Genomic DNA, 26,085 nt, shown 5'->3' on the forward strand with positions numbered 1-26,085 from the left:
TATTAGAGAAACCCTTTCTGGAGAAATAAAAGAACTAAAATCTAACCAAGTAGAAATCAAAAAGGCTATTAATGAGGTGCAATCAAAAATGGGGGCGTTAACTGCTAGGATAAACAAGGCAGAAGAGAGAATCAGTAATATAGAAGACCAAATGATGGAAAATAAAGAAGCTGAGAAAAAGAGAGATAAACAACTACTGAATCACGAGGGCAGAATTCGAGAGATAAGCGATACCATAAGACAAAACAACATTAGAATAATTGGGATCCCAGAAGAAGAAGAAAGAGAGAGAGGGGCAGAAGGTATAATGGAGCAAATTATAGCAGAGAACTTCCCTAATTTGGGGAAGGAAACAGACATCAAAATCCAGGAAGCACAGAGAACCCCTCTCAAAATCAATAAATATAGGTCAACACCCCGACATCTAATAGTAAAACTTACGAGTCTCATAGTCAAAGAGAAAATCCTGAAAGCAGCTCGGGAGAAGAGATATGTAACCTACAATGGTAGAAACATTAGATTGGCAACAGACCTATCCACAGAGACCTGGCAGGCCAGAAAGGACTGGCAGGATATATTCAGAGCACTAAATGAGAAAAATATGCAGCCAAGAATACTCTATACAGCTAGGCTGTCATTGAAAATTGAAGGAGAGAGAAAAAGCTTCCAGGACAAACAAAAACTAAAGGAATTTGCAAACACAAAACCAGCCATACAGGAAATCTTGAAAGGGGTCCTCTAAGCAAAGAGAGAGCCTAAAAGCAACATAGACCAGAAAGGAACACAGACAATATACGATAACAGTCACCTTACAGGCAATACAATGGCACTAAATTCCTATCTTTCAATAGTTACCCTGAATGTAAATGGGCTCAATGCCCCAATCAAAAGACACAGGCTCTCAGACTGGATGAAAAAACAAGACCCATCAATATGCTGTCTGCAAGAGACTCATTTTAGAACCAAAGACACCCCCAGATTGAAAGTGAGGGGGTAGGGGCACCTGGGTGGCTCAGTCGTTAAGCATCTGCCTTTGGCTCAGGTCATGATCCCAGGGTCCTGGGATCGAGCCCCACATTGGGCTCCCTCCTTGGCGGGAAGCCTGCTTCTCCCTCTCCCACTCCCCCTGCTTGTGTTCCCTCTCTCGCTGTGTCTCTCTCTGTCAAATAAATAAAAATAAAATCTTAAAAAAAAAAAAAGAAAGTGAGGGGTGGAAAACCATTTACCATGCTAATGGACACCAAAAGAAAGCTGGGGTGGCAATCCTTACATCAGACAAATTAGATTTTAAACCAAAGACTGTAATAAGAGATGAGGAAGGACATTATATCCTACTTAAAGGGTCTATCCAACAAGAAGATCTAAGAATTGTAAATATCTATGCCCCTAACATGGGAGCAGCCAATTATATAAGGCAATTAATAACAAAAGCAAAGAAACACATCGACAACAATACAGTAATAGTGGGGGACTTTAACACCCCCCTCACTGAAATGGACAGATCATCTAAGCAAAAGATCAACAAGGAAATAAAGACTTTAAATGACACACTGGACCAAATGGACTTCACAGACATATTCAGAACATTCCATCCCAAAGCAACGGAATACGCATTCTTCTCTAGTGGCCATGGAACATTCTCCAGAATAGATCACATCCTAGGTCATAAATCAGGTCTCAACCGGTACCAAAAGATTGGAATCATTCCCTGCCTATTTTCAGACCACAATGCTTTGAAACTAGAACTCAATCACAAGAGGAAAGTCAGAAAGAATTCAAATACATGGAGGCTAAAGAGCATCCTACTGAAGAATGAATGGGTCAACCAGGAAATTAAAGAAGAATTTAAAAAATTCATGGAAACCAATGAAAATGAAAACACAACTATTCAAAATCTTTGGGATGCAGCAAAGGCAGTCCTAAGAGGAAAGTATATAGCAATACAAGCCTTTCTCAAGAAACAGGAAAGGTCTCAAGTACACAACCTAAACCTATACCTAAAGGAGCTGGAGAAAGAACAGCAAATAAAGCCTAATCCCAGCAGGAGAAGAGAAATAATAAAGATCAGAGCAGAAATCAATGAAATAGAAACTGAAAGAACAGTAGAACAGATCAACGAAACTAGGAGCTGGTTCTTTGAAAGAATTAACAAGATTGATAAACCCCTGGCCAGACTTATCAAAAAGAAAAGAGAAAGGACCCAAAGCAACAAAATCATGAATGAAAGAGGAGAGATCACAACCAACACCAAAGAAATACAAACAATTATAAGAACATATTATGAGCAACTCTATGTCAGCAAGTTAGATAACCTGGAAGAAATGGATACATTCCTAGAGATGTATCAACTACAAAACTGAACCAGGAAGAAATAGAAAACCTGAACAGACCTATAACCACTAAGGAAATTGAAGCAGTCATCAAAAATCTCCCAAAAAACAAAAGCCCAGGGCCAGATGGCTTCCCAGGGGAATTCTACCAAACATTTAAAGAAGAATTAATACCTATTCTTCTGAAACTGTTCCAAAAAATAGAAATGGAAGGAAAACTTCCAAACTCATTTTATGAGGCCAGCATTACTTGATCCCAAAATCAGACAAATACCCCATCAAAAAGGAGAATTACAGACCAATATCCCTGATGAACATGGATGCAAAAATTCTCACCAAAATACTAGCCAATAGGATCCAACAGTACATTAAAAGGATTATTCACCACGACCAAGTGGGATTTATCCCTGGGCTACAAGGTTGGTCCAACATCTGCAAATCAATCAATGTGATACAATACATTAACAAAGGAAAGAACAAGAATCATATGATCCTCTCAATAGATGCAGAAAAAGCATTTGACAAAGTACAGCAACCTTTCTTGATCAAAACTCTTCAGAGTATAGGCATAGAGGGTACATACCTCAATATCATAAAACCATCTATGAAAAACCTACAGCGAATATCATTCTCAATGGGGAAAAACTGAGAGCTTTCCCCCTAAGGTCAGGAACATGGCAGGGATGTCCACTATCACCACTGCTATTCAACATAGTATTGGAAGTCCTAGCCACAGCAATCAGACAACAAAAAGAAATAAAAGGCATCCAAATCAGCAAAGAAGAAGTCAAACTCTCACTCTTTGCAGATGATATGATACTTTATGGAAAACCCATAAGACTCCACCCGAAAACTGCTAGAACTCATACAGGAATTCAGTAAAGTGGCAGGATATAAAATCAATGCACAGAAATCAGTGGCATTCCTATACACCAACAACAAGACAGAAGAAAGAGAAATTAAGGAGTTGATCCCATTTACAATTGCACCCGAAACCATAAGATACCTAGGCATAAATCTAACCAAAGAGACAAAGGATCTGTACTCAGAAAACTATAAAATACTCATGAAAGAAATTGAGGAAGACACAAAGAAATGGAAAAATGTTCCATGCTCATGGATTGGAAGAACAAATATTGTGAAGATGTCAATGCTACCTAGAGCAATCTACACATTTAATGCAATCCCCATCAAAATACCATCCACTTTTTTCAAAGAAATGAAACAAATAATCCTAAAATTTGTATGGAACCAGAAAAGACCCCGCATAGCCAGAGGAATGTTGAAAAAGAAAAGCAAAGCTGGTGGCATCAGAATTCTGGACTTCCAGCTCTATTACAAAACTGTCATCATCAAGACAGCATGGTACTGGCACAAGAACAGACACATAGATCAATGGAACAGAATAGAGAGCCCAGAAATGGACCCTCAACTCTATGGTCAACTAATCTTTGACAAAGCAGGAAAGAATGTCCAATGGAAAAAAGACAGCCTCTTCAACAAATGGTGTTGGGAAAATTGGACAGCCACATGCAGAAGAATGAAACTGGACCATTTCCTTACACCACACACAAAAATAGACTTCAAATGGTTGAAAGACCTCAATGTGAGACAGGAGTCCATCAAAATCCTAAAGGAGAACACAGGCAGCAACCTCTTTGACCTCATCCGAAGCAACTTCTTCCTAGAAACATCGCCAAAGGCAAGGGAAGCAAGGGCAAAAATGAACTATTGGGACTTCATCAAGATAAAAAGCTTTTGCAAAGCAAAGGAAACAGTCAACAAAACCAAAAGATAACCGACAGAATGGGAGAAGATATTTGCAAATGACATATCAGATAAAGGGCTAGTATCCAAAATCTATAAAGAACTTATGAAACTCATCACCCAAAGAACAAAGAATCCAATCAAGAAATGGGCAGAAGACATGAACAGACATTTTTCCAAAGAAGACATCCAAATGGCCAACAGACACATGAAAAAGTACTCAATATCCCTCGGCCTCAGGGAAATCCAAATCAAAACCTCAATGAGATACCACCTCACACCAGTCAGAATGGCTAAAATTAACAAGTCAGGAAACGACAGATGTTGGTGGGGATGCGGAGAAAGGGGAACCCTCCTACAGTGTTGGTGGGAATGCAAGCTGGTGCAGCCACTCTGGAAAACAGTATGGAGGTTCCTCAAAAAGTTGAAAATAGAGCTACCCTATGATCCAGCAATTGCACTACTGGGTATTTACCCCAAAGATACAAAAGTAGGGATCGGAAAGGGTACGTGCACCCCGATGTTTGTAGCAGCAATGTCCACAATAGCCAAACTGTGGAAAGAGCCAAGATGTCCATCAACAGATGAATGGATAAAGAAGATGTGGTATATATATACAATGAAATATTATGCAGCCATCAAAAGGAATGCGATCTTGTCATTTGCAACGACGTGGATGGAAATGGAGGGTATTATGTTGAGCGAAATAAGTCAAACAGAGAAAGACATGTATCATATGATCTCAGTGTTATGAGGAATTCTTAATCGCAGGAAACAAACAGAGGGTTGCTGGAGTGGGGGGTGGGGTGGGAGGGATGGGGTGACTGGGTGATCGACACTGGGGAGGGTATGTGCTCTGGTAAGTGCTGTGAATTGTGCAAGACTGTTGAATCTCAGATCTGTACCTCTGAAACAATAATGCAATATATGTTAAGAAAAAAAAAAAGAAGAAGAAGAAGGTAGTGGGAGGGGAAGAATGAAGCGGGGGAAATTGGAGGGGTAAACGAACCATGTGAGACGATGGACTCTGAAAAACAAACTGAAGGTTCTAGAGGGGAGGGGGGTGGGAGGATGGGTTAGCCTGGTGGTGGGTATTGAGGAGGGCACATTCTGCATGGAGCACTGGGTGTTATGCACAAAAAATGAATCATGGAACACTACATCTAAAACTAATGATGTAATGTATGGGGATTAACATAAGAATAAATAATAAATAAATAAAATACAATAAAAGAAGATGTGGTATATACAATGGAATATTACTCAGCCATCAAAAAATGAAATCTTGCCATTTGCAATGATGTGGATGGAACTAGAGGGTATTATGCTGAGCAAAATAAGTCAGTCAAAGATTGACAAACACTATATTATTTAATTCATATGTAGAATTAAAGAAACAAAACAGATGAACATAGGGGAAAGGAAGGAAAAATAAGAGGAAACAGAGAGGGAGGCAAACCATAAGAGACTCTTAACTATAGGAAATAAACTGAAGGCTGCTGGAGGGCAAATGGGTGGGGCGATGGGGTAACTGGGTGATGGGCATTAAGTGGTCGCCTGAAGTAATGAGCACTGGGTGTTGTATGCAACTTATGAATCACTGAATTCTACCTCTGAAACTGATAATGTGGTACATATTAATTAAATTGATTTTATTTTATTTTTTTGTAGTTTTTAATTTTATTATATTATGTTAGTCACCATACAATACATCATTAGTTTTTGATGTAGTGATCCACGATCCATTGTTTTCGTATCACACCCAGTGCTCCATGCAGTGCGTGCCCTCCTTAATACCCATCACTGGGCTAACCAATCCCCCCTCCCCCCTCCCCTCTAGAACCCTGTTTGTTTCTCAGGTTCATAGTCTCTCATGGTTCATCTCTCCCTCCAATTCCCCCCCCCCCCATTTTTCCCTTCCTTCTCCTAATGTCCTCCATGTTATTCCTTATGTTCCACAAATAAGTGAAACCAGATGATAATTGACTTTCTCTGATGGACTTATTTCGCTTAGCATAATCTCCTCCAGTCCCATCCATGTTGATGTAAAAGTTGGGTATTCATCCTTTCTGATGGCTGAGTAATATTCCATTGTATATATGGACCACATCTTCTTTATCCATTCATCTGTTGAAGGGCATCTCGGGTCTTTCCACAGTTTGGCTATTGCGGACATTCCTTCTATGAACATTGGGGTGCATATGGCCCTTCTTTTCACTACATCTGTGTCTTTGGGATAAATACCCAGGAGTGCAATTGCTGGGTCATAGGGTAGCTCTATTTTTAAATTTTTGAGGCACCTCCACACTATTTTCCAAAGTGGCTGTACCAACTCGCATTCCCACCAACAGTGTAAGAGGGTTCCCCTTTCTCCACAACCTCTCCAACATTTGTTGTTTCTTTCCCTGTCCATTTTTGCCATTCTAACTGGTGTAAGGTGGTATCTCAGTGTGGTTTTGATTTGGATTTCCCTGATGGCTAATGATGATGAACATTTTTTCATGTGTCTGTTAGCCATTTGTATGTCTTCTTTGGAGAAGTGTCTGTTCATGTCCTCTGCCCACTTTTTGACTTGATTATTTGTTTTTTGGGTGTTGAGTTTGAGAAGTTATTTATAGATTTTGGATACCAGCCCTTTATCTGTAGTGTCATTTGCAAATATCTTCTCCCATTCTGTGGGTTGCCTCTTTGTTTTCTTGACTGTTTCCTTTGCTGTGCAGAAGCTTTTGATCTTGATGAAGTCCCAAAAGTTCATTTTTGCTTTTGTTTCACTAGCTTTTGGAGATGTATCTTGAAAGAAGTTGCTGTGGCCGATGTCAAAGAGGTTACTGCCTATGTTCTCCTCTAGGATTTTGATGGATTCCTGTCTCACATTGAGGTCTTTCATCCACTTTGAGTTTATCTTTGTGAGTGGTGTTAGAGAATGGTCGAGTTTCATTCTTCTGCATGTGGCTGTCCAATTTTCCCAGCACCATTTATTGAAGAGACTGTCTTTTTTCCATTGCATGTTTTTTCCTGCTTTGTCAAAGATTATTTGACCATAGAATTGAGGGTCCATATCTGGGTTCTCTATTCTGTTCCATTGGTCTGTATGTCTGTTTTTGTGCCAGTACCATGCTGTCTTGGTGATCACTGATTTGTAATATAGCTTGAAATTGGGGTACGTGATGCCCCCAGCTTTATTTTTCTTTTTCAATATCTCCTTGGCGATTCGGGGTCTTTTCTGATTCCATACAAATTTTAGGATTGTTTGTTCCAGCACTTTGAAAAATGTCATTGGAATTTTGATCGGGATGGCATTGAAGGTATAGATTGCTCTGGGTAGCATAGACATTTTAACAATGTTTATTCTTCTGATCCATGAGCATGGAATATTTTTCCATCTTTTTGTGTCTTCTTCAATTTCCTTCATGAGTGTTCTGTAGTTCCTAGATTATAGATCCTTTACCTCTTTGGTTAGGTTTATTCCGAGGTATCTTATAGTTTTTGGTGCTATTGTAAATGGAATTGTTTCTTTAATTTCTCTTTCTACAGTTGCGTTGTTAGTGTATAAGAAAGCAACTGATTTCTGAGCATTGATTTTGTATCCTGCCACATTACTGAATTGCTGGATGAGTTCTAGTAATTTGGGGGTGGAGTCTTTTGGGTTTTCCACATAAAGTATCATGTCCTCTGCAAAAGGAAAGAGTTTGACTTCTTCTTTGCCAATTTGAATACCTTTTATTTCTTTTTGTTGTCTGATTGCTGTTGCTAGGACTGCTAGTACTATGTTGAACAACAGTAGTGAAGAGTGGGCACCCTTGACGTGTTCCTGATCTTAAGGGAAAGGCTCTCAGCTTTTCCCCATTGAGGATCATATTCGCTGTGGGTTTTTCATAGATGGATTTTATGAACTTGAGGAATGTTCCCTCCATCCCTATACTCTGGAGAGTTTTAATCAGGAAAGGATGTTGTATTTTGTCAAATGCTTCTTCTGCATCAATTGAGAGGACCATATGGTTCTTCTCTCTCCTCTTATTAATGTGTTCTATCACACTGATTGATTTGCGAATGTTGAACCACCCTTGCATCCCGGGGATAAATCCCACTTGGTCGTGGTGGATGATCCTTTTAATGTATTGTTGGATCCTATTAGCTAGGACTTTGTTGAGGATTTTGGAATCCATATTCATCAGGGATATCGGTCTGAAATTCTCTTTTTTGATGGGGTCTTTGCCTGGTTTGGGGATTAAGGTAATGCTGGCCTCATAGAATGAGTTTGGAAGTTTTTCTTCTGTTTCTATTTTTTGAAACAGCTTCAGTAGAATAAGTATTATTTTTTCTTTGAATGTTTGGTAGAATTCCCCAGGGAATCCATCAGGCCCTGGACTCTTGTGTTTTGGGAGGTTTTGGATCACTGCTTCAATCTCGTTACTGGTTATTGGCCTATTCAGGTTGTCAATTTCTTCCTGTTTCAGTCTTGGCAGCTTATAGGTTTCCAGGAAAGCCTCCATTTCATCCAGATGGCTCAGTTTCTTGGCATATAGTTGTTGATAATAATTTCTAATAATTGTTTCTATTTCCTTGGTGTTAGTGGTGATCTCTCCCCTTTCATTCATAATTTTATTAATTTGGGTCCTTTCTCTCTGTTTTTGGATAAATCTGGCCAGTGGTTTATCAATCTTATTAATTCTTTCAAAGAACCAACTTCTAGTTTCGTTGATGATCTACTGTGTTTCTGGTTTCTAATTCATTGATTTCTGCTCTAATTTTCATTATTTCTCTTCTAATGCATGGCTTAGGCATTGTTTGTTGCTTTTTCTCTAGTTCTTTAAGGTGTAGAGTTAGTTGGTGAATTCGGGATTTTTCTATTTTTTTGAGTGAGGCTTGGATGGTTCTGTATTTCCCCCTTAGGACTGCCTTTGCAGTATCCCATAGGTTTTGGACTGATGTGTTTTCGCTCTCATTGATTTCCATGAATTGTTTATGTTCTTCTTTGATTTCTTGGTTGACCCAAATAGTCTTAGCAGAGTGGTCTTTAGCTTCCAAGTGTTTGAATTTCTGCCAAAATTTTCTTGTGATTGAATTCCAGTTTTAGAGCATTGTGCTCTGAGAATATGTAGGGAATAATCTCAATCTTTTGGTATTGGTTGAGACGTGATTTGTGACTCAGTATATGGTCTATTCTGGAGAAAGTTCCATGTGTGCTCGGGAAGGAGTATTCTGTTTTTTTAGGGTGGAATGTTCTGTAAATATCTATGAGGTCCATCTGGTCCAATGTATCATTCAAAGCTCTTGATTCCTTGTTGATTTTCTGCTTAGATGATCTGTCCATTGCTGAGAGTGGAGTATTGATGTCTCCTACAATTAACGTATTGTTATCAATATGACTCTTTATTTTGGTGAACAGTTGGCTTATGTAGATGGCTGCTCCCATGTTGCGGGCATAGATATTTACAATTGTTAGATCTTCTTGTTGGATAGACCCTTTAAGAATGATATAGTATCCTTCTGTGTCTCTTATTACAGACTTCAGTTTAAAATCTAATTTGTCTGATATAAGAATTGCTACCCCAGCTTTCTTTTGAGGTCCGCTGGCATGGAAGATAGATCTCCATCCCTTCACTTTCAGTCTGGATGTATCTTTAGGTTCAAAATGAGTCTCTTGTAGACAGCATATGGATGGGTCCTGTCTTTTTATCCAATCTGCAACCCTGTGCTGTTTTATGGGAGCATTTAGGCCATTCACGTTGAGAGTGATTATTGAAAGATATGAATTAATTGTCATCATGTTGCCTGTGAAGACGTTGTTTTTATAGATTGTCCCTGTAAATTTCTGTTGTAGATCACTCTTGGGGTCTTTCTTCTTTTATAGAACCCCCCTGAATATTTCTTGCAGGGCCGGCTTACTGGTCACATATTCTTTCAACTTCTGCTGGTCATGGAAGCTCTGCATCCCTCCATCCATTCTAAATGAAAGCCTTGCCGAACAAAGTATTTTTGGCTGCATGTTCTTCTCATTTAGTACCCTGAATATGTCTTGCCAGGCCTTTCTGGCTTTCCAGGTCTCTGTGGATAGGTCTGACGTTATTCTGATGTTCCTCCTCTGTACGTAAGGAATCTCTTCCCCCTAACTGCCCTTAAGATGGTTTCCTTGGTTCTAAGATTTGCAAGTTTTACTATTACATGCCAGGGTGTTGGTCTGTTTTCCTTGATCTTAGGAGGGGTCCTCTCTGCCTCTAGGACTCGAATGTTTGTTTCATTCCCCAGATTAGGGAACTTCTCAGCTATGATTTGCTCAAATACATCTTCTAGCCCTCTCTCTCTCTCCACTCCCTCCGGGATTCCAATGATTCTGACATTGGAATGCCTCATGGTGTCACTTATTTCTCTGATTCTATTTTCCTGGATTCTGAGTTGTTTTCCCCTGGCCTCCTCTTTTCCCTTTTTATCTATTATACTGTCTTCCAGATCGCTTATTCTCTCTTCTGTCTCAGTTACCCTAGCTGTTAGATTATCTAGATTGGATTGGATCTCATTGATAGCATTTTTAAGTTCTACCAATTCACCTTTTATTTCTGCCCTTAGAGACTCTATGTTGCCATTAATTGATTTCTGCATTCTAGCCATTGTCTTCACAATTGCTAGCCTGAATTCCATCTCTGACATCTTGGTTATGTCTGCATCCATTTGTAAATTTTCAGCATAAGTCATAATCTCTGAGTCTTTTCTGTTTTGGGGGCTCCTCCTCCTAGTCATTCTGTTGATGGGTGGTTGATGGAATGTATAGAGTCCAAATTATTGACCAGAACCCAAGCAAGATGCACCTGTTTTCTTGGGACCTTAGGGTTGCTGGCCTCTTGTTTTCCCAGCCTGTCCTCTGTGGGAGGGGCCTGCCACGCTGTTATTCAGGCAACCCTGTTTGGGCAGAGTTGCCCTGTGTCCCTGTGGCGGGGAATGGGCTCAGTGGGAACCAGTTGTGGGGGCTTTTGTTCCCTGGCGCCTTTCCCTGGCGGCTTTCTGCATCTCTTCCATGAGTCAGAGCAGAAGAGACTGTTTCCAACCCTCTGCCTCAGAGCAGAGAGACCTCAGTCTGTTCTTCAGTGAGCTCTCCAGCCCACACCATCTCCGTTTCTGTCCATGCTGCTATAAACTGCAGCGTCCTGGATTTTGCGCCTCTCCGCAGCGCTCCCAGTCCTGCCTCCAGGTCTGGGCACCTCTCTGCCCTTTGTGCTTCTAAAACCACCAGCTGCTCCCAATTCGTGTGCACGGAACTCCGCCGCTTGGGGTTTCCACCCCCAGGGTTGCACTTCACCAGCACGACCCTGGTGCACTGGGTTTCCGTCTCGGAGGCTGCAGTTCGCGTGCGTGCGACCGTCGCTTCGGTTTCTGTCAGGGGGGATGCAGTTCGTATGTGCGCTACCATCGTTCCGGTTTCTATGGGGGGGGGGGTGCTGCAGTTCGCGTGCGCGTGACCCTGCCGGTCTGGTTTTCCACCCCGGGGGCTGCCCTAAAGTTCATTCCCCGCGCTACCGGTCTGCAAGTCTGTGCCCCGTCTGCAGCGCGCGAGGCTGTCACTCACCGGCGGTGTAGGATCCCCACGTCCAGGCACCCTCCCGCCGCCGTTTATCCTCCGATATCTGCCTGCAGGATCAGGGCTCTCAGCTTTGTACCTCAAAACCAACTGCCTGTGATATTCTGTTTGTAGAGATCCAGATCTTCTTACATCTCAGGCTGGTTTCGTGGGTGCTCAGAGTGGTCTGGTAGTTATCCAACTCAATTTCGGGGACCAGTTGAAATAGGGTCCCCTACTCCTCCGCCATCTTTCCCCTCCTCATTAAATTGAATTTAAATTAAAAAAATTAAGAAAGAATGAAACATTATATAACTTAAATATAGGTGTAAAATCTCAGGAGCAGAATTCTAAAGAAGGGAGAAAAAGAGAAATATAAACTAAGCATAAAGGCTCAGGTGAAAAAAAGATCTCAAATAAAAGAATAGAAATAAGCTCAATTAAATCAGTAATTACAATAAAAGTAAATGTATCAGAATTACCATTCAAAAGACATATATTTGCAGGTTGTATTAAAAACAACAAAAGCTGGGGTGCCTGGGTGGCTCAGTCAGTTTGGCATTTGACTTGATTTTGGCTCAGTTCATGGTCTCTTGTTCATGGGGTTGAGCCCTGTGTTTGTCTCAATGATCAGTGGGGAGTCTTCTTTTCCTCACTCTTTCCCTCTCCTTCTGCCCCTCCCCCTGCTCACGATCTCTATATCTCTAAAATAAAATAAATAAGGCTTCTAAAAAAGCAGTTATATGCTGTTTACAAGAGACATAAAACAAAAATACCCAGAGAAATTGAAAGTGAATGAATAAAGATGAACTAGGCAAATACTAACCAGTAAACACACACACACACACACACACACATTAATATTAGATAAAATACACTTTCAGGCAAAAAAAACTTTATTCGGGGAAAATATTATTATTCATAATAAAATATGCAATTCATTAAGAAGATATAATTGCTTTAAATTTGTATGCCTGCAATAACATAGCCTCAAAATATATAAGGGAAAATAAAGGCAAACTCAGACTGACTTTATAATGTCATTTCTGAGGATGAGGATGAAAGTGTGAACTTTGTAACACAGGATGTCTATTGTTTTACCTTCCCTGGTGTCCTGCTTTTCTGATAATTGTTCCCAGGAATGTATATCAAAAATGGAGTATGACTAATAAATACTTTAAGTTGTGGAACTGGCTAAATGAAGCTGCTGGGTTGAAAGTGATGAGGATCCACCTGATGTGGGAATTAGGGAACTGATGGTCTGGTTCATGTGGTGGCAAAGAATCTGCTTTAACTATTAGACATTGTCCCTTAGGACTCTAACCCACTGTCCAGAGAGACTGTATCTTTAGGCAACTTGGCAATAAAATGACAGGAGTATGTTAAACTACTTCAGGTGTCTTTAGTGAAAAGATACCAGAGACAAAATCTAGGATGAAGCCCCTCTGAAAGCAGGTGGGAAATAAGGAGGCAATTTTTTAGCTTTAATAAAAGAGGAATCCGTTGCCAATAGCCATGAAGCAGAGACAGCCAAGAGCCAGATTATCATGTGCGTTGTGGGATGGGAGCTGCTACAAAATATGCTTTACTCTGCTTCTAAAGCTGCCCAGGGAACTATGGAATTTTGGCTGCTGGAATGAAGATACTGGGAGGATTTCTAGGAGTCAGGCAATACTTCCAAACCTTACCTCTCCCTTGGGATAGCGGTAGCGATATTTATCTTGGTCCCGTAGTGCAAATTCTTCAGGATAGTGTTCCTGGATTTCTTCATAGGTCATCTCCTCACAGACACCCTGAGAAAAATTATTTGGGGACAAAAGTATTCACAAGGTGAAATCCATACCTTTACCATAGTTCTGAATCCAGTGATTATGGAACAGCAGCACACAAGCACCTGGTTGTCTGTGAAGACAGCTTTATGTTTGTGCCTATTGTCTGAGTGTGTGTATGTGTGTGTGTGTGCATGAGATGTGTGTATGTGAGAGTGTGCACATGTGTACAGGTGTGTTCAGTTTGAGTATGTAGTATATGGCGGGTACGTGTGTGGTGTTTCTCTATGATTGTCCCAATAGGTTTGTAGATGTACATTGTACATTTAAGTATGTATTTTATAAATATATGGGCTTAAGAATTTTAGACTGTATTTGTGTGTATATGTGTATCATGCTGGTATGTTTAAAGACATAGGCCTTGTATTTGTGTATTTGTCTCAGTATTTGTAGTGTGTTTGGTGAGTGTGTCTGTGTACAGGTTGTCTGAGCATCTTAGAATATGCCCACATGAGTGTCTCTGTGGTCTGTTTCTCCATGTGTGTCTAGTGTGTCTGTGGCATGTATTTCTGTGAGTGTGTATGTCTCTGATTATGTCTCTGGTGTATATGTGTGAGTAGATGTATGCCTATGCCTGAGGTCATGTGAATTTATGTATGTATCTCTAAGTGTGTCTGTGAGTGTGTATGTGTGTGCATGCATGGTGCAGGTGTAGATTGGTAGATGTATCTGAAACGGATCCTATGTCAGACTAGAAGGTCAGTGTGTCTGTGAAGTGTATGTCTGTGAGTGTAAGCATATTTGTGGTGGGTGTCTATGACTGTGTATACAAGCACACACATGTGTGCACATACATAGCAGTGCTCTCCCATTTTATAGCATTTCCCATCCCCTCTGCTCCTACCTATGCTCCAGGACCTCTGGCAGAAAAAGAAACAGGTATCCACAGATATCTCAGAAGACAAGAATTAACAAATTCCTAACAGTTTCAGAGTGGGCCTTGGGGAAATACAGTCTTCTCACCCAAAGCAGGAATCCAGAGCTCAGAGAATGAGTTCCTCAGGAGTACATGAGAGCTTCCCAAGTTCACTTAAAAATCCCCGGAAGTGAGGTGGCTGCTGGGAGTGGGGGTGGGAAGCAATGTTGGGTTTATAAGGTTTCCTTTTTGATTGTGTGGATTCCAATTAGACTTTCCTGTAAGGAGCAACAGGCTCTGGTTGTTGTCTTTTGAATTATATACCAGCCTTTCTTTAGGGGTGAAGTTCACCCCTGCCATAGCCCACAAAACAGCTATGCAGTGTCAAATTTCTCTACTGACACTGTCCATGGGAGAAAGTGCACTCTACTGGATACACAAGATCCTTCCAGATTAGCTTTGACTTTCTATTTTGAGGCATGCTGGGAGCCTGTTGCCTGTGGTAATGACCACTGACTTCATATTGACTTAAGGCAAATACCCTAACCTCTTTGAATTTTATTTTCCTCATCTGAAAAATGAGGAGAATTACAACGACCTCACAAAAGTGTTTTGAATATTAGAAATAATATATGTAAAAGAGCCTAGCACAGAATGTACAAGGCACATTTTAAAGACTCAATCAGTATATATATATTATATACTGATATTAATATATTAATTAATTAATATTATATTATAAATAACATTATATAAAATATATTATGATATATAATATATTAGTAAATTAATATTATATTAATAATTAATTAATAATATATTATTGATCATGGAAAATAAACCAGAAACTTAGGCATCATTCTAAATTATTACTTCTTCCTTACTCCTCCCCTAGAGCAAATTTCTGTAATTCTATCTGTTAAATTTCTCAAAAATCTATTCCTTTTTCTTTCCCATCTCCACTGCTACAATCTTAGCAGTTACACACACACACACACACACACACTACCTTCTTTGTTTATGCGTCTCTCTGCCTGACATACCATTCCTGATCCTCTCTACCTGGCTCACTGTTAATTAACTCTCAGCTAGGCATCACTTCCTCCAGGCAGATCCTGGCTGGGTCAGATGCTTTGCCTGGACATCTGTGCCTATCAGAGACTATATCACACATACTGTTTTGTATTCCTGTTTTTTTTTTTTTTTTCTATCTACCCTGTTTCGACTGAAAATTCAATGAAGACAAGGATCAATTTCTCTCTCCAGCACCACCCCAGAGTCTGAAACAAAGTAGGTATACAATAAATGCTTACACCACATGTGGGCCAGAAACAAGTAGTGACTGATCTCTTATGATGAAGGTTTATATATTTGCTTGAATGTGTTTTATAGGAACTATATGTGATATGTAGAACAATACTGTATATTCCTTTTCTAAATATGCATATCTCTGTACATCTATAGCTAAGTACAAGTGTATGTGTGTAGACACACATATACTTTTTATATTTATTGAAGTATATCTACCAGGCAAGCAAGTTAACCTAACTACATGCAAGTTATCTATACTTGTGATAAAGCTTTTACTTTTACGTCTAACAATCATAACCTGTGGACTGCTACCTAATGTCAGTTTACCTATAGCTCAGGTGAGACAATGGGGAGGAGAAAATGCCATCGCAAAGAGCACATGGAAAACCTGACTCTGAAGCAAGATTGCTATGTCATGAGGGTCAGATGGTCTTTCTTCTTCATTCTATTTCCAATGCCACTACTCTGGTCCATTGTCACCTCTTGCCTGGATTAATGCAGCCATCCCCATACTGATCTACATACTCATTCTGGTCCTCTTCCTACCTAGTTTCCACACATGACCAGAATGGTCTCTTATTTATTTATTTATTTATTTATTTATTTATTTATTTATTTATTTATTTATTTATATTCGTCAAGTATCATTAACATATACTGTTATATTAGTTTTAGGTGTATAACATAATGATTTAACAATTCTGTTTTTCAGTGCTCATCAAGATAAGTGTACTCTTAATACACTGTGTCTATTTCACTCATCCTCCTGCTCACCTCCCTTCTGGCAACCCACCAGTTTGTTTATGTAAGAGTCTGTTTTTTGTTTATCTCCTCTTTTTTCTTTGTTTATTTATTACATTCTGCATATGAGTGAAATAATACGGTATTGTCTTCTTTTTAAGAATGTGAATCACATTCAGGCCACTTCTTAACTTAGACCACATCATTGGCTTCCCATTTTTAGGGCAGCACCCAAATGCCTCAACATGAATTATAAAACTCTTTGAGCTGCCTTCCTTTCCAACCTCATCTCCCTTATACTTCCCTTCTTACAACGTTTTGTCATAGGATATGCACTGTCTTATTTATGGCTTGCTTTTGGGCTCCATGAGGACAGAGAACATGTCTATTCTGGCCTTCACTGGCTCCCCAGCACACAGAACAGTGTATGGTATATGGCTGGTTGTTGAGAAATATTTGTTGAATTAATTGTGCTCTTCATAGGAGCCAAAGCAGAGGCAATCCAGGGGATAAGCCCAGAGTCAAGTCCCATCAGCCACCAGGAAATCCATCCCCCTCCATCTCACCGCATCAATTTCGTTCAGGGCCTTCCACTGCTCGTAGGGAACACCCAGGGCCTCAGCTGTCTGGATAGTCCTCTTCATGTGGCTGGTCCACACCTTCAGGGAGCTGATGCCCTGGGACTGAATGAAGTTAGCCAGGGCATAGGCGTACTGGGGGGTGGGGTTACAGAGGATGAGAAAAGGGAAGAAAGAGAGAGATGAAAGAAGACAGAGTAGCTGTGAGATCTGCCATAAATGGTGAAATGATGATGAACAAGAAAGAGTAGAATTTAAATGTTTCCAATTTATAAACAAGGATATGACAAGGATCAAGGGAATAGAAAAGGTTATGTGTGTTTATGTGTGTGTGTGTGTGTGTGTGTTCATTGACACTTGCTTATTAAACCCCTTACTCAGTTATTCATTCAAATAGCCCACGTCTGGCGTTTGTGAAGCCTGGAACAAGACTACAAATGGAGGCACTCTACCTGGTCAACCTCCTTTCTCTTCTCATTTCTGCCTCCATCCTGCACTTGTAGGTGCCTTGAGTACATGTTTGTAGATAACCTAGTCACATGACCAAATTCTGTCCACACCCTATTTCCACAGATTCCCATGATCCACAAACAGTGACCCTTCAGCCACCCTTTTGCCTAGGGGTAAACACTAAAAACTAACCCAGGTGGACAGACTCTGGGATAGACCCACACAGGCATGGAAAGCAAGCCAGAAGGGTAGGGGATTCTGGGTTTTGGGTCCTCAAAGTGTGGTCTAGGAGTAGGGGGTGTGGGATTTGGGGGACATTTCTTTTTGACTCTGGGGATTCTCATTTGCTTGAGTTGGAGTCTTGGAACCCAGCTTCTAAGGGCATTCGAACATATACTGAGTGCGTGTGGTCATGTGCTGCGTATCAGGGTGTCCTGTTCTCAAAACACAGCCAGTCCAGTAAGGGAAACAATGACAGCACTGAGAGGAAACATGAAAAGCTGTGGGAGCTAAATGAGCAAGTGATTTTTTTCTTTCACATAGAGTCATGTTATTAGTCACAGGTGGTATGTGAGGAACATTGGCACAAATGCATAGATGTATTTATATGTACATGTGTATGTACAAATATAAGTATTGTGTATACACATTCTAATTATAGATTATGAGTCAATAGTCAGTGTGCTCTGGTGTAAGGAGCCCTTGATTGGGAAGCAAGCAACAGGGGTTAAACTTCCCAGCATCCTTATATGGTCCCTGTGTGACCTGGGACACATCCCCGTTTCTCTCTGGCCTTATAGCTTCTGCCTGTAAGATGTGAACAGCATTAGCTCACTGAATCTTGTCCTATGAGCATCACATTAGATAGTGGAAGAGGAGAACATGGAGTGCCCCCTGACATACAGTAGGTGACAGCCTCTGTGATTGATTATGGGTGAGAGTCGATGGGAAAGTGCTTTGTAAACTGCATGGTGCACTGTGCCCATAAGTATGAAGGTTGGGGCCAAGCATTTATGTGTGCATGCACAAGTTTGTGTGCGAGAGCGGTATGCATTGTGGAGATAGCCATGTGTCCAAACTGGGCATTGAGCTGTATAGGCAGGGCCATAGGTGGCCCCAACCAAGAGACCCCTGGCTGTAGGTGGTGCCATGGAGCAGGGATGATGCCACCAGTACCCTCTGCTCTGAGGAGTAAGATGGGTGGGAGTCAAAGGTCTGAGTCCACCTCAAGGGGAGCCTGCCATTCTGAAGGTAACAGAAAGGGAGCCATGAGGACCAGGCCTTCCAGTGCAGTGCCTTGCCTAAGACACTACCACCTCTGCAGTGGGGGGATGCTGGGGGGCAGGGAGGAAAGCCTGGTTTTCAATCCTGGCTCTTTTTTACTGGCTGCATGACCTGGGGCTGCTCTTTTCTCCTCCTTGGGCCTCTGCTTCCTCAGGTTTCATAAACCATTAATGGTAATGTCCACCCCACAGAGTTGTTGTGAAGATTGAAAGGGGACACACATGTGGAGGCAGACGGTGCTGTGACTGTGCACAGGTGCCCAATAAAAGAGAGTGCTTCCTCCCTCCTGCACCTCATTTCCCATTTGTTCTACCCAAGCCATCCTCCCAGCAAGAACAATACCTGTGTTAATAAGCCCAGGCACAGGGCCAAACACTAAGGAAAATGTGTGCCTTTATTTTATTTTATACCTGTAATGTGGAGGTTACTATGCTTGGCTAGAGAGGAGATTCATGCCATAGTCAGAGATGGGCCAGAACTGGGAGAGATGGACCTGCCTGGGAGGGCAGGAGAGGACAGAGGAGGGCTTCCTGGACCAAACCATGGAGCAGCAGCTGGGCCCTGGAAGGGGGTGGGGGGAGAGGGCAGGAAAAGAGCAATAACTGGTGGGGGACAAGTGCTGACAGTGGGATGACCTAAAGTGGGGGTGGGGGCTGTGGCATCAGCCCTGAGTAAGGACGAAAATAGATTCAAGGATGGGGCACCTCAGGGCAGCTCTCAGGGCCTGTGGTGGTCACCAGCTGACAGAGGAGAGCAGCCTAGGTGGGGGAAACTGCACAAGCAAAGGCACAGAGTTGTGAAAGAGAGGAGGGGAACCAGTCAGGCAGGGGTGAAGGGTGCTCACTGTAATGGGGCTGGAGGAGCAGCCAAATTTGGGCAGGCCTGAAGTGTCAAGACCAAGCTAACAGACGTGCAGATGCTGTTAGCACATGGGAGTCACTCAAGGATGGATCAAGACTGAGTGACTGATTGGGTGGAAGAGCGGGTATGACCAGAACCTGCTTTTACCCTGTCACTGAGTCCTCCCATCCTCAGGACCCATGCAGTGGCTGTACCACCCACCCACAGCCCACCTGGGCCAGCTCAGCCAATGCCTCAGGGTGCATGGGGCCCTTCCTACCTGCTTGCCCCGAGCTGAGAGACCAGAGTCACCTCCGATGCGGCCTCTGAGGTTGAGTTCACTCTCACCGTGCCGGCACAGATAGATGGAGCGGGGTGTGACGTGGATGTTCATGAGATAGTAGACTGTGCGGCTCTGGATGTGGTCCTGCACTCGGTTCACCATGTAGCGTGTGCCCACATCGAAGATCTTGATGTAGGATAGGTGGCTGGGCCAGCCCAAGCAGGAGCAAGGGCAGCTCAGGGGATGATGATGGAGAGGCTGATCCCAAGACAAATCCCCAACCACAAACCCCGCCTTCAAGCCTCTTGTACAATGCAGGTTTCACCTACCTTTCCTCTAACAAAATGTCATGCCTTGCCCTATTCTGGGTACCTGCTCTAGAGACGTGGCTCCTGGCCTCCCCCAAAGAGCTCACTGCCTGCTACCATCTCCCCCTGTTTCCTTTCTTCAGTTTCAGCTTGATCCAGGCTATCTTTTCACATTCACTTTTTACACTCCAGGGATCTGGGTTCCGTCCTTTATAGTTCACACTCTTGAAATCCTCAGAGAAAAGCAGTAATCCTGTGTCCCTGGCTGCCTTCCACATCTTACTGGCAGCTCCTGAATTCTCTACTCAGTCTTTTAAATTTCAAGCTGAGCTCTGCACCTCTGTTCTTCAAGTCTCTGCTATGATATATTGTCTTCGACACCCTACAGGCAGCTACCAGATTGTGTCTGTGCGCACTTGTGTCTGTGTGTGTATATCTCTCTTCCCACTCAGAAAGGGAAAAGGGTTGGGGTTTTTTTCCCTGTCATGCAGTCAGTAAACAAACTCTCCTTTGTTCTAAGCATTGTGCTTGAAGTGGGGACTCAGCATCTGCCCTTTGGGAGCTCTTAGGTCAGTCAAGAACACACACTTGGAAACACATGACCAATGCGCAATACCCCTTCCATAAATAGTCATTCACTCTTAGTTGTGCCAAGTACTGGAATGTGGGGATACAGAGATGGTCCACAACATGGAAATCTTGTGGTCCTTGTTTCAAGTCCCCTTTTATCCCCTCAATTCTGTGCTCTAGTCATGAACTAATAATCATGAGTGATAATCAAACTATTCAACAACCTGTCTGCAGAGGAGCTGGGAATGAGCAATACTGACTAATTGGAAGACTAGTACCATGGAGTAAGTCTTCTGAGGCCCCTACTGTACCAGGCATGAGTCCTTTAGTTGTTGGACTATAGGGAGTTCAAGGAGATCCCTGCAAAGAGGTGGGGAAGGCTGCACCAATGGGGTAGCATACCAGGAACCCTGGATGCACAGTAGCAAAACAAAGTAAATAGAATTAGCTGCACTAACCCAAGGCATGTAAAGCAGTGGCTGATGGGTTTGGTTTCAGAAAGCCTCTCCTCTGATCTTCCTAGAGAAGGCCTTTTTATCTGTACCATACTTAATCATTCCCATCCCTGTCATCTATGTTCAACGGTTCCTACAGGACACTTGCACTTGTTGAGCATTTTCTTTTGTGCATCTGGCAGGGAGTGGGGACTTAAAATACATGAATCCTTATAATCATCCTAGGAATCAGGGATTATTACCTGTGTCTTATAGGTGAGGAAACTGAAGCACAGAGAGAGGAAATGATTTGTTTAAGGTTAACCTCTCCAACTATCTTGTCTAGGACTCTCAGTACCTAGCAGTAGAAAATATCTGATGTAGCCTTGTTGCCTAATTACTGTCTGTTCCTGATGCTAGGTCCTGGGTAGCTCTAGGAGAACTTTCAAATTCCTCACCTTAGTCTGACATTCTGGCCCTGCTTGGCCTCACCTCACAGTCCCACACCCACACCCATGCCCATAATTTCTCTGTTTCAATCTAGCCTTCATGCTTTTGCTGGTATATTCTCTAAACTCCCCTACTTTTATTCAGATTTAACTACACTATTCCAAAATGCTCTTCTGTTTGCTTGAAAAGGCATTCCTTGCCTGCTTTCCAAAGCTGAGCTCCTATGCATCCATCCCTTAAGAGCCAGCACTTTCACTCTCTCTAGGAAGTCTTCTTTGAGCTCGGGATCATGTGAAGTCATTTAGAGGTGCTTCCCACCAAAAGTAATATCTTAGCTAGTGCCTATCTCTACCATGTGTAATCTAAAATAAAAATTATAAACTATATTATAAAATGAGGAGGTCTCATGAAATTTTGTGATTTTTTTTCATTTTGACCACATTGATGCTGGTTTTGAAATTAAAATAGTAAAAGCTTTCCAGATTGTTTTATTCCTATTTTTGGTAGATTCCACCTTTCTGGTACCCCATACACATGCCTAGTCTACCTATACTGGGTAAACCTACTCTTCCCGATCTCTTTTCCCAAGCTGGGCTGAGTTTCCTCCTTTGTGTTTCTCTAGCCCACTTGGTTTACCATTTCTACAATTCTGATCAACTGCACATTCATTGGCTCCCCCAACCAACTGGGCATTTTATCACAGCAGGGACAGCCCTTCTCTCTTTAGATTCCTAGGGCACAGCTTTGACTGGGCCCTGATACATGGACTGTAAATGTCTGTTGATGTGAAAATGATTAAATAAAGCCAACCTTCAGAATATGTCATCTTCAGGCCCAAACTGATTCATCAAACACTAACTGAGGACCTGCAGGAGTCTAGGCTGAAGACTGGGGGCTTTCTCAATGCTTCTTTCACTTTAGCTCCCCTTCTTCAAGCTTCTTTCACCATATGCTGCTAGTCTCTATGGTGCATTTGTGGAAATTTGAATAAGTTACACTTTTCTCAGGGCAGAAACATCCCCACTCCAGTACACATGCCTTGGTGAGAAAAACAAGTGTACCCTTGACCTGGTTGTCCTTGCACAGTGAACAATCTTTACAATTGTACATAAAGGTCCTGTTCCTTGCACCAAGTGTCTAAGCCTCATGTGACAATTCTTTATGAATTAGGGATGTGGGAGGGGCAGAACTAGGCTGGAAGTCTGAGATAAGGGTTTGAATAAATGTTCTACTGACTCATTATGTGGCCTTAGGTAAGTCCTTGCCCTGTTCTGGGTCTCAGTTTCTCCATTTAAGGAGCAGTGCAGTAACAATACTTGCCTCTTAGGATTTTGGTTGGGCAAAGCTAGAAGGATTCTGCTTAAACTTCTTAAGGTTTTAATGACTATTTGAGGTTTCCTCATACTTCTCACTTGGGGCCCAAGGGGTCTGGGTGACCAGAGTCTCTTCTCATCACAACCCGTTTTGAGGCTTCTGGGAATATCCTATGTCTAAAACTCACATATTCCCTGTACTATTAGCTAACATGTTTCCAATTTTTAGCTGGCATTATGAATGAGAGTTTCATGTTTTTCATGTGTCTTCCCATATGTTAAGGCACTATGGAAGATATCTGCAGATAGAAACCACCTCTCTTGCCATTATTTATACTCCTATGTACACCACAGTTCAAAGAGACCAAATACCTATTGATTGAAGAGGTACATGGGTTTGTGAAAAGAGACATGAGTAGGAGACAAAATATATGGTTAGATTCCTAGTTCTACCCCTTGATTTGTGCTGGGAGCTTGGCAAGTGGTTTCAGCTAAGATTCAATTTCCTCTTCTTGAAAATTTATGAACATAAGATCTATTTTGGCTTCCTTTATAGGGGTGCTGAGGGGATTCAATGAACCAAAGAAGGTGAACATGTTTGGAAACTGAAGTGTCATCCAGGTGTGAGGAATGCTTTTGAAAAAAAATAACAGCAACAACTACAGAAGGGAAGCATTTGTTCTTAGAGATCAGGGTCTTGATCTGCCCATATTGGTCAGGAAGGGACTATTTTAACACTCTCATGGACATTTTATATATCAGGGAATCACTACCCCAGATACTTAGAGCTTGGAGGATCCTTGAAGACAAATAATCAAATGTAGCTCCCTGATTTTACAGATAGAGAAGCTGAGGCCCAGAGAGGGAGGGCATTTTCCCAGGTCCTAAAGGACATCAAAATAGGGTTAAAGATCCAGTCTTGGATTTTAGGGTTCTGGGTTCTTACCTGTCCAGTTCATCATCCAAGGGTTGGTAGTTGACCTTATAGCATTCAATTCTCTTTAGAAAGTCTTCCAGAACCTTTTCCCTGTCACAGTCTATGTAATCAGGGCTGCCAAGTTTTACTTGCTAGGAAAAGGGAGAACAGAAGAACTGTGAGAGACAGAGACTCTAACAGTGACCTTTGGAAGTGCCCTTAGAGATCATTGAGTACAACATCCCTCATCATAGAGATGAGAAAATTGAGACTTAGACAAAGGGTCTTGCCAAGTTACAAATCAGTCAATTTAAGTGAATTTGGAATGTGTGACTCCTTATGCTTTATTTCTATATGATTAAACAAGGTCTGTTACATTGTACTCAGTTCCAGAGCACACAGTGTTTAAGAAGAACATTTAAAAGAAGATGTGGTGGGGTCTCTGGGTGGCTCAGTTGGTTAAGCGTCTGCCTTCGGCTCAGGTCATGATCTCAGTGTCCTGGGATCGAGCTCCGTATCGGGCTCCCTGCTCAGCAGAGAGCCTGTTTCTCCCTCTCCTTCTGCCTGCCGCTCTGCCTACTTGTGCTCTCTCTCTCTTTCAAATAAAGAAATAAAATCTTTAAAAAAAATAAAAGAAGATGTGGGTTGGCTAATTGAATTTAAATAAAAAAATAAAAGAAGATGTGGTGTGTATATATATACAATGGTGTGTGTATATATATATATTACTCAGCCATCAAAAAGAAGAAATCTTACCATTTGCAACAACGTGAATAGAACTAGGGGGTATTATGCTGAATCATAAGAAATAAGAGTAAGAAATAAGTCAATCCGAGAAAGGCAATTATTCTTTTTTTTAAAAAAATATTTATTTGAGAGAGAGAGCTTGAGAGAGAGGGGGAGAGAGAGAGAGAACGAGTAAGGGGGAGGGGCAGAAGAAGAGGGAGAAGCCGACTACCCACTAAGCAGGGAGCCCAATGCAGGACTCAGTTCCAGGACTCTGGGATCATGACCTGAGCCAAAGGCAGACGCTTAACCGACTGAACCACCCAGGTGCCCCGATTTCACTCATGTGTGGAATTTAAGAAACAAAACAGAGGATCATAGAGGAAGGTAGGGAAAAATAAAATAATATGAAATCAGAGAGGGAGACAAACCATAAGAGACTCTTAACCATAGGAAACAAACTGATGTTTGCTGGAGGGGAGGTGATAGGGGGATGGGGTAACTGGGTAATGGGCATTAAGGAGGGCACTTGATGTAATGAGCAATGGTTGTTATATGCAACTGATGAATCACTGACTCTACCTCTGAAACTAATACTACACTATATGTTAATTAATTGAATTTAAATTAAAAAATTTAAAAATAAAAGAGGACCAGAAATTGTGATGTGAGAAATGGTTGAAGAAGAGGAACAGGAGATTTTGACCAGGGGTCATAATGGCTTACATGTATTGAGTGTTTAATGAGAAACATGGCATGTTGGCTTTAAATTTCTGAAAAGTTGACGTCTCCTAATCCCCCAATGCCTATCTTCTCTATATTTATTATTTTTTTTATTCTTATGTTAATCCCCATACATTACATCATTAGTTCTAGATGAAGTGTTCCATGATTCATTGTTTGTGCATAACACCCAGTGCTCCATGCAGAACATGCCCTCCTCAATACCCACCACCAGGCTAACCCATCCTCCCACCCCCCTCCCCTCTAGAACCCTCAGTTTGTTTTTCAGAGTCCATCGTCTCTCATGGTTCATCCACCCCTCCGATTTCCCCCCTTCATTCTTCCCCTCCTGCTACCTTCTTCTTCTTCTTTTTTTTTTCTTAACATATATTGCATTATTTGTTTCAGAGGTACAAATCTGAGATTCAACAGTCTTGCACAATTCACAGCGCTTACCAGAGCACATACCCTCCCCAGTGTCTATCACCCAGTCACCCCATCCCTCCCACCCCACCCCGCACTCCAACAACACTCAGTTTGTTTCCTGCGATTAAGAATTCCTCATATCAGTGAGATCATATGATACATGTCTTTCTCTGTTTGACTTATTTCACTCAACATAATACCCTCCAGTTCCATCCACGTCGTTGCAAATGGCAAGATCTCATTCCTTTTGATGGCAAGAGAGAATGGAAATCAATAGGAGAGATATTTAGAAAATAGAGTGGGGAAGATCTGGTGCCTGCTGAGAGGTGAGGGATGAAGACGCATCTAGGATGACTCCCATATTTTTTTTAGGCTCAGGTAACTGATTGGATGATAGC

At 41.8% G+C, this 26,085-nt stretch overlaps 1 protein-coding gene across 8 annotated transcripts in view; it reads right to left on the reverse strand.

Moving 5' to 3' along the window:
* The window catches only part of PFKFB1 (6-phosphofructo-2-kinase/fructose-2,6-biphosphatase 1), a 110,189-nt gene that overhangs the window by 21,016 nt on the left and 63,088 nt on the right, over positions 1–26,085 (reverse strand). For 5 of the 8 annotated variants that reach the window (XM_034990545.1, XM_034990470.1, XM_034990394.1 and 2 more), the window contains 4 exons: positions 23,843–23,964; positions 19,819–20,056; positions 16,953–17,099; positions 13,338–13,442 (listed from right to left, as the gene is read on the reverse strand). In XM_034990545.1, the coding sequence (XP_034846436.1) occupies positions 13,338–13,442; positions 16,953–17,099; positions 19,819–20,056; positions 23,843–23,964 (612 nt within the window). Of the gene's footprint in view, positions 1–11,895; positions 12,000–13,337; positions 13,443–16,952; positions 17,100–19,818; positions 20,057–23,842; positions 23,965–26,085 lie in introns of those variants that run through there. The other 3 variants (XM_034990616.1, XM_034990322.1, XM_034990766.1) reach the window with 2 other exon arrangements.

This window comes from Mirounga leonina, unplaced genomic scaffold (genome assembly GCF_011800145.1).
Source record: "Mirounga leonina isolate KUSES-001 unplaced genomic scaffold, KU_Mleo_1.0 Mir_101529, whole genome shotgun sequence".
Lineage (NCBI taxonomy): Eukaryota > Metazoa > Chordata > Mammalia > Carnivora > Phocidae > Mirounga > Mirounga leonina.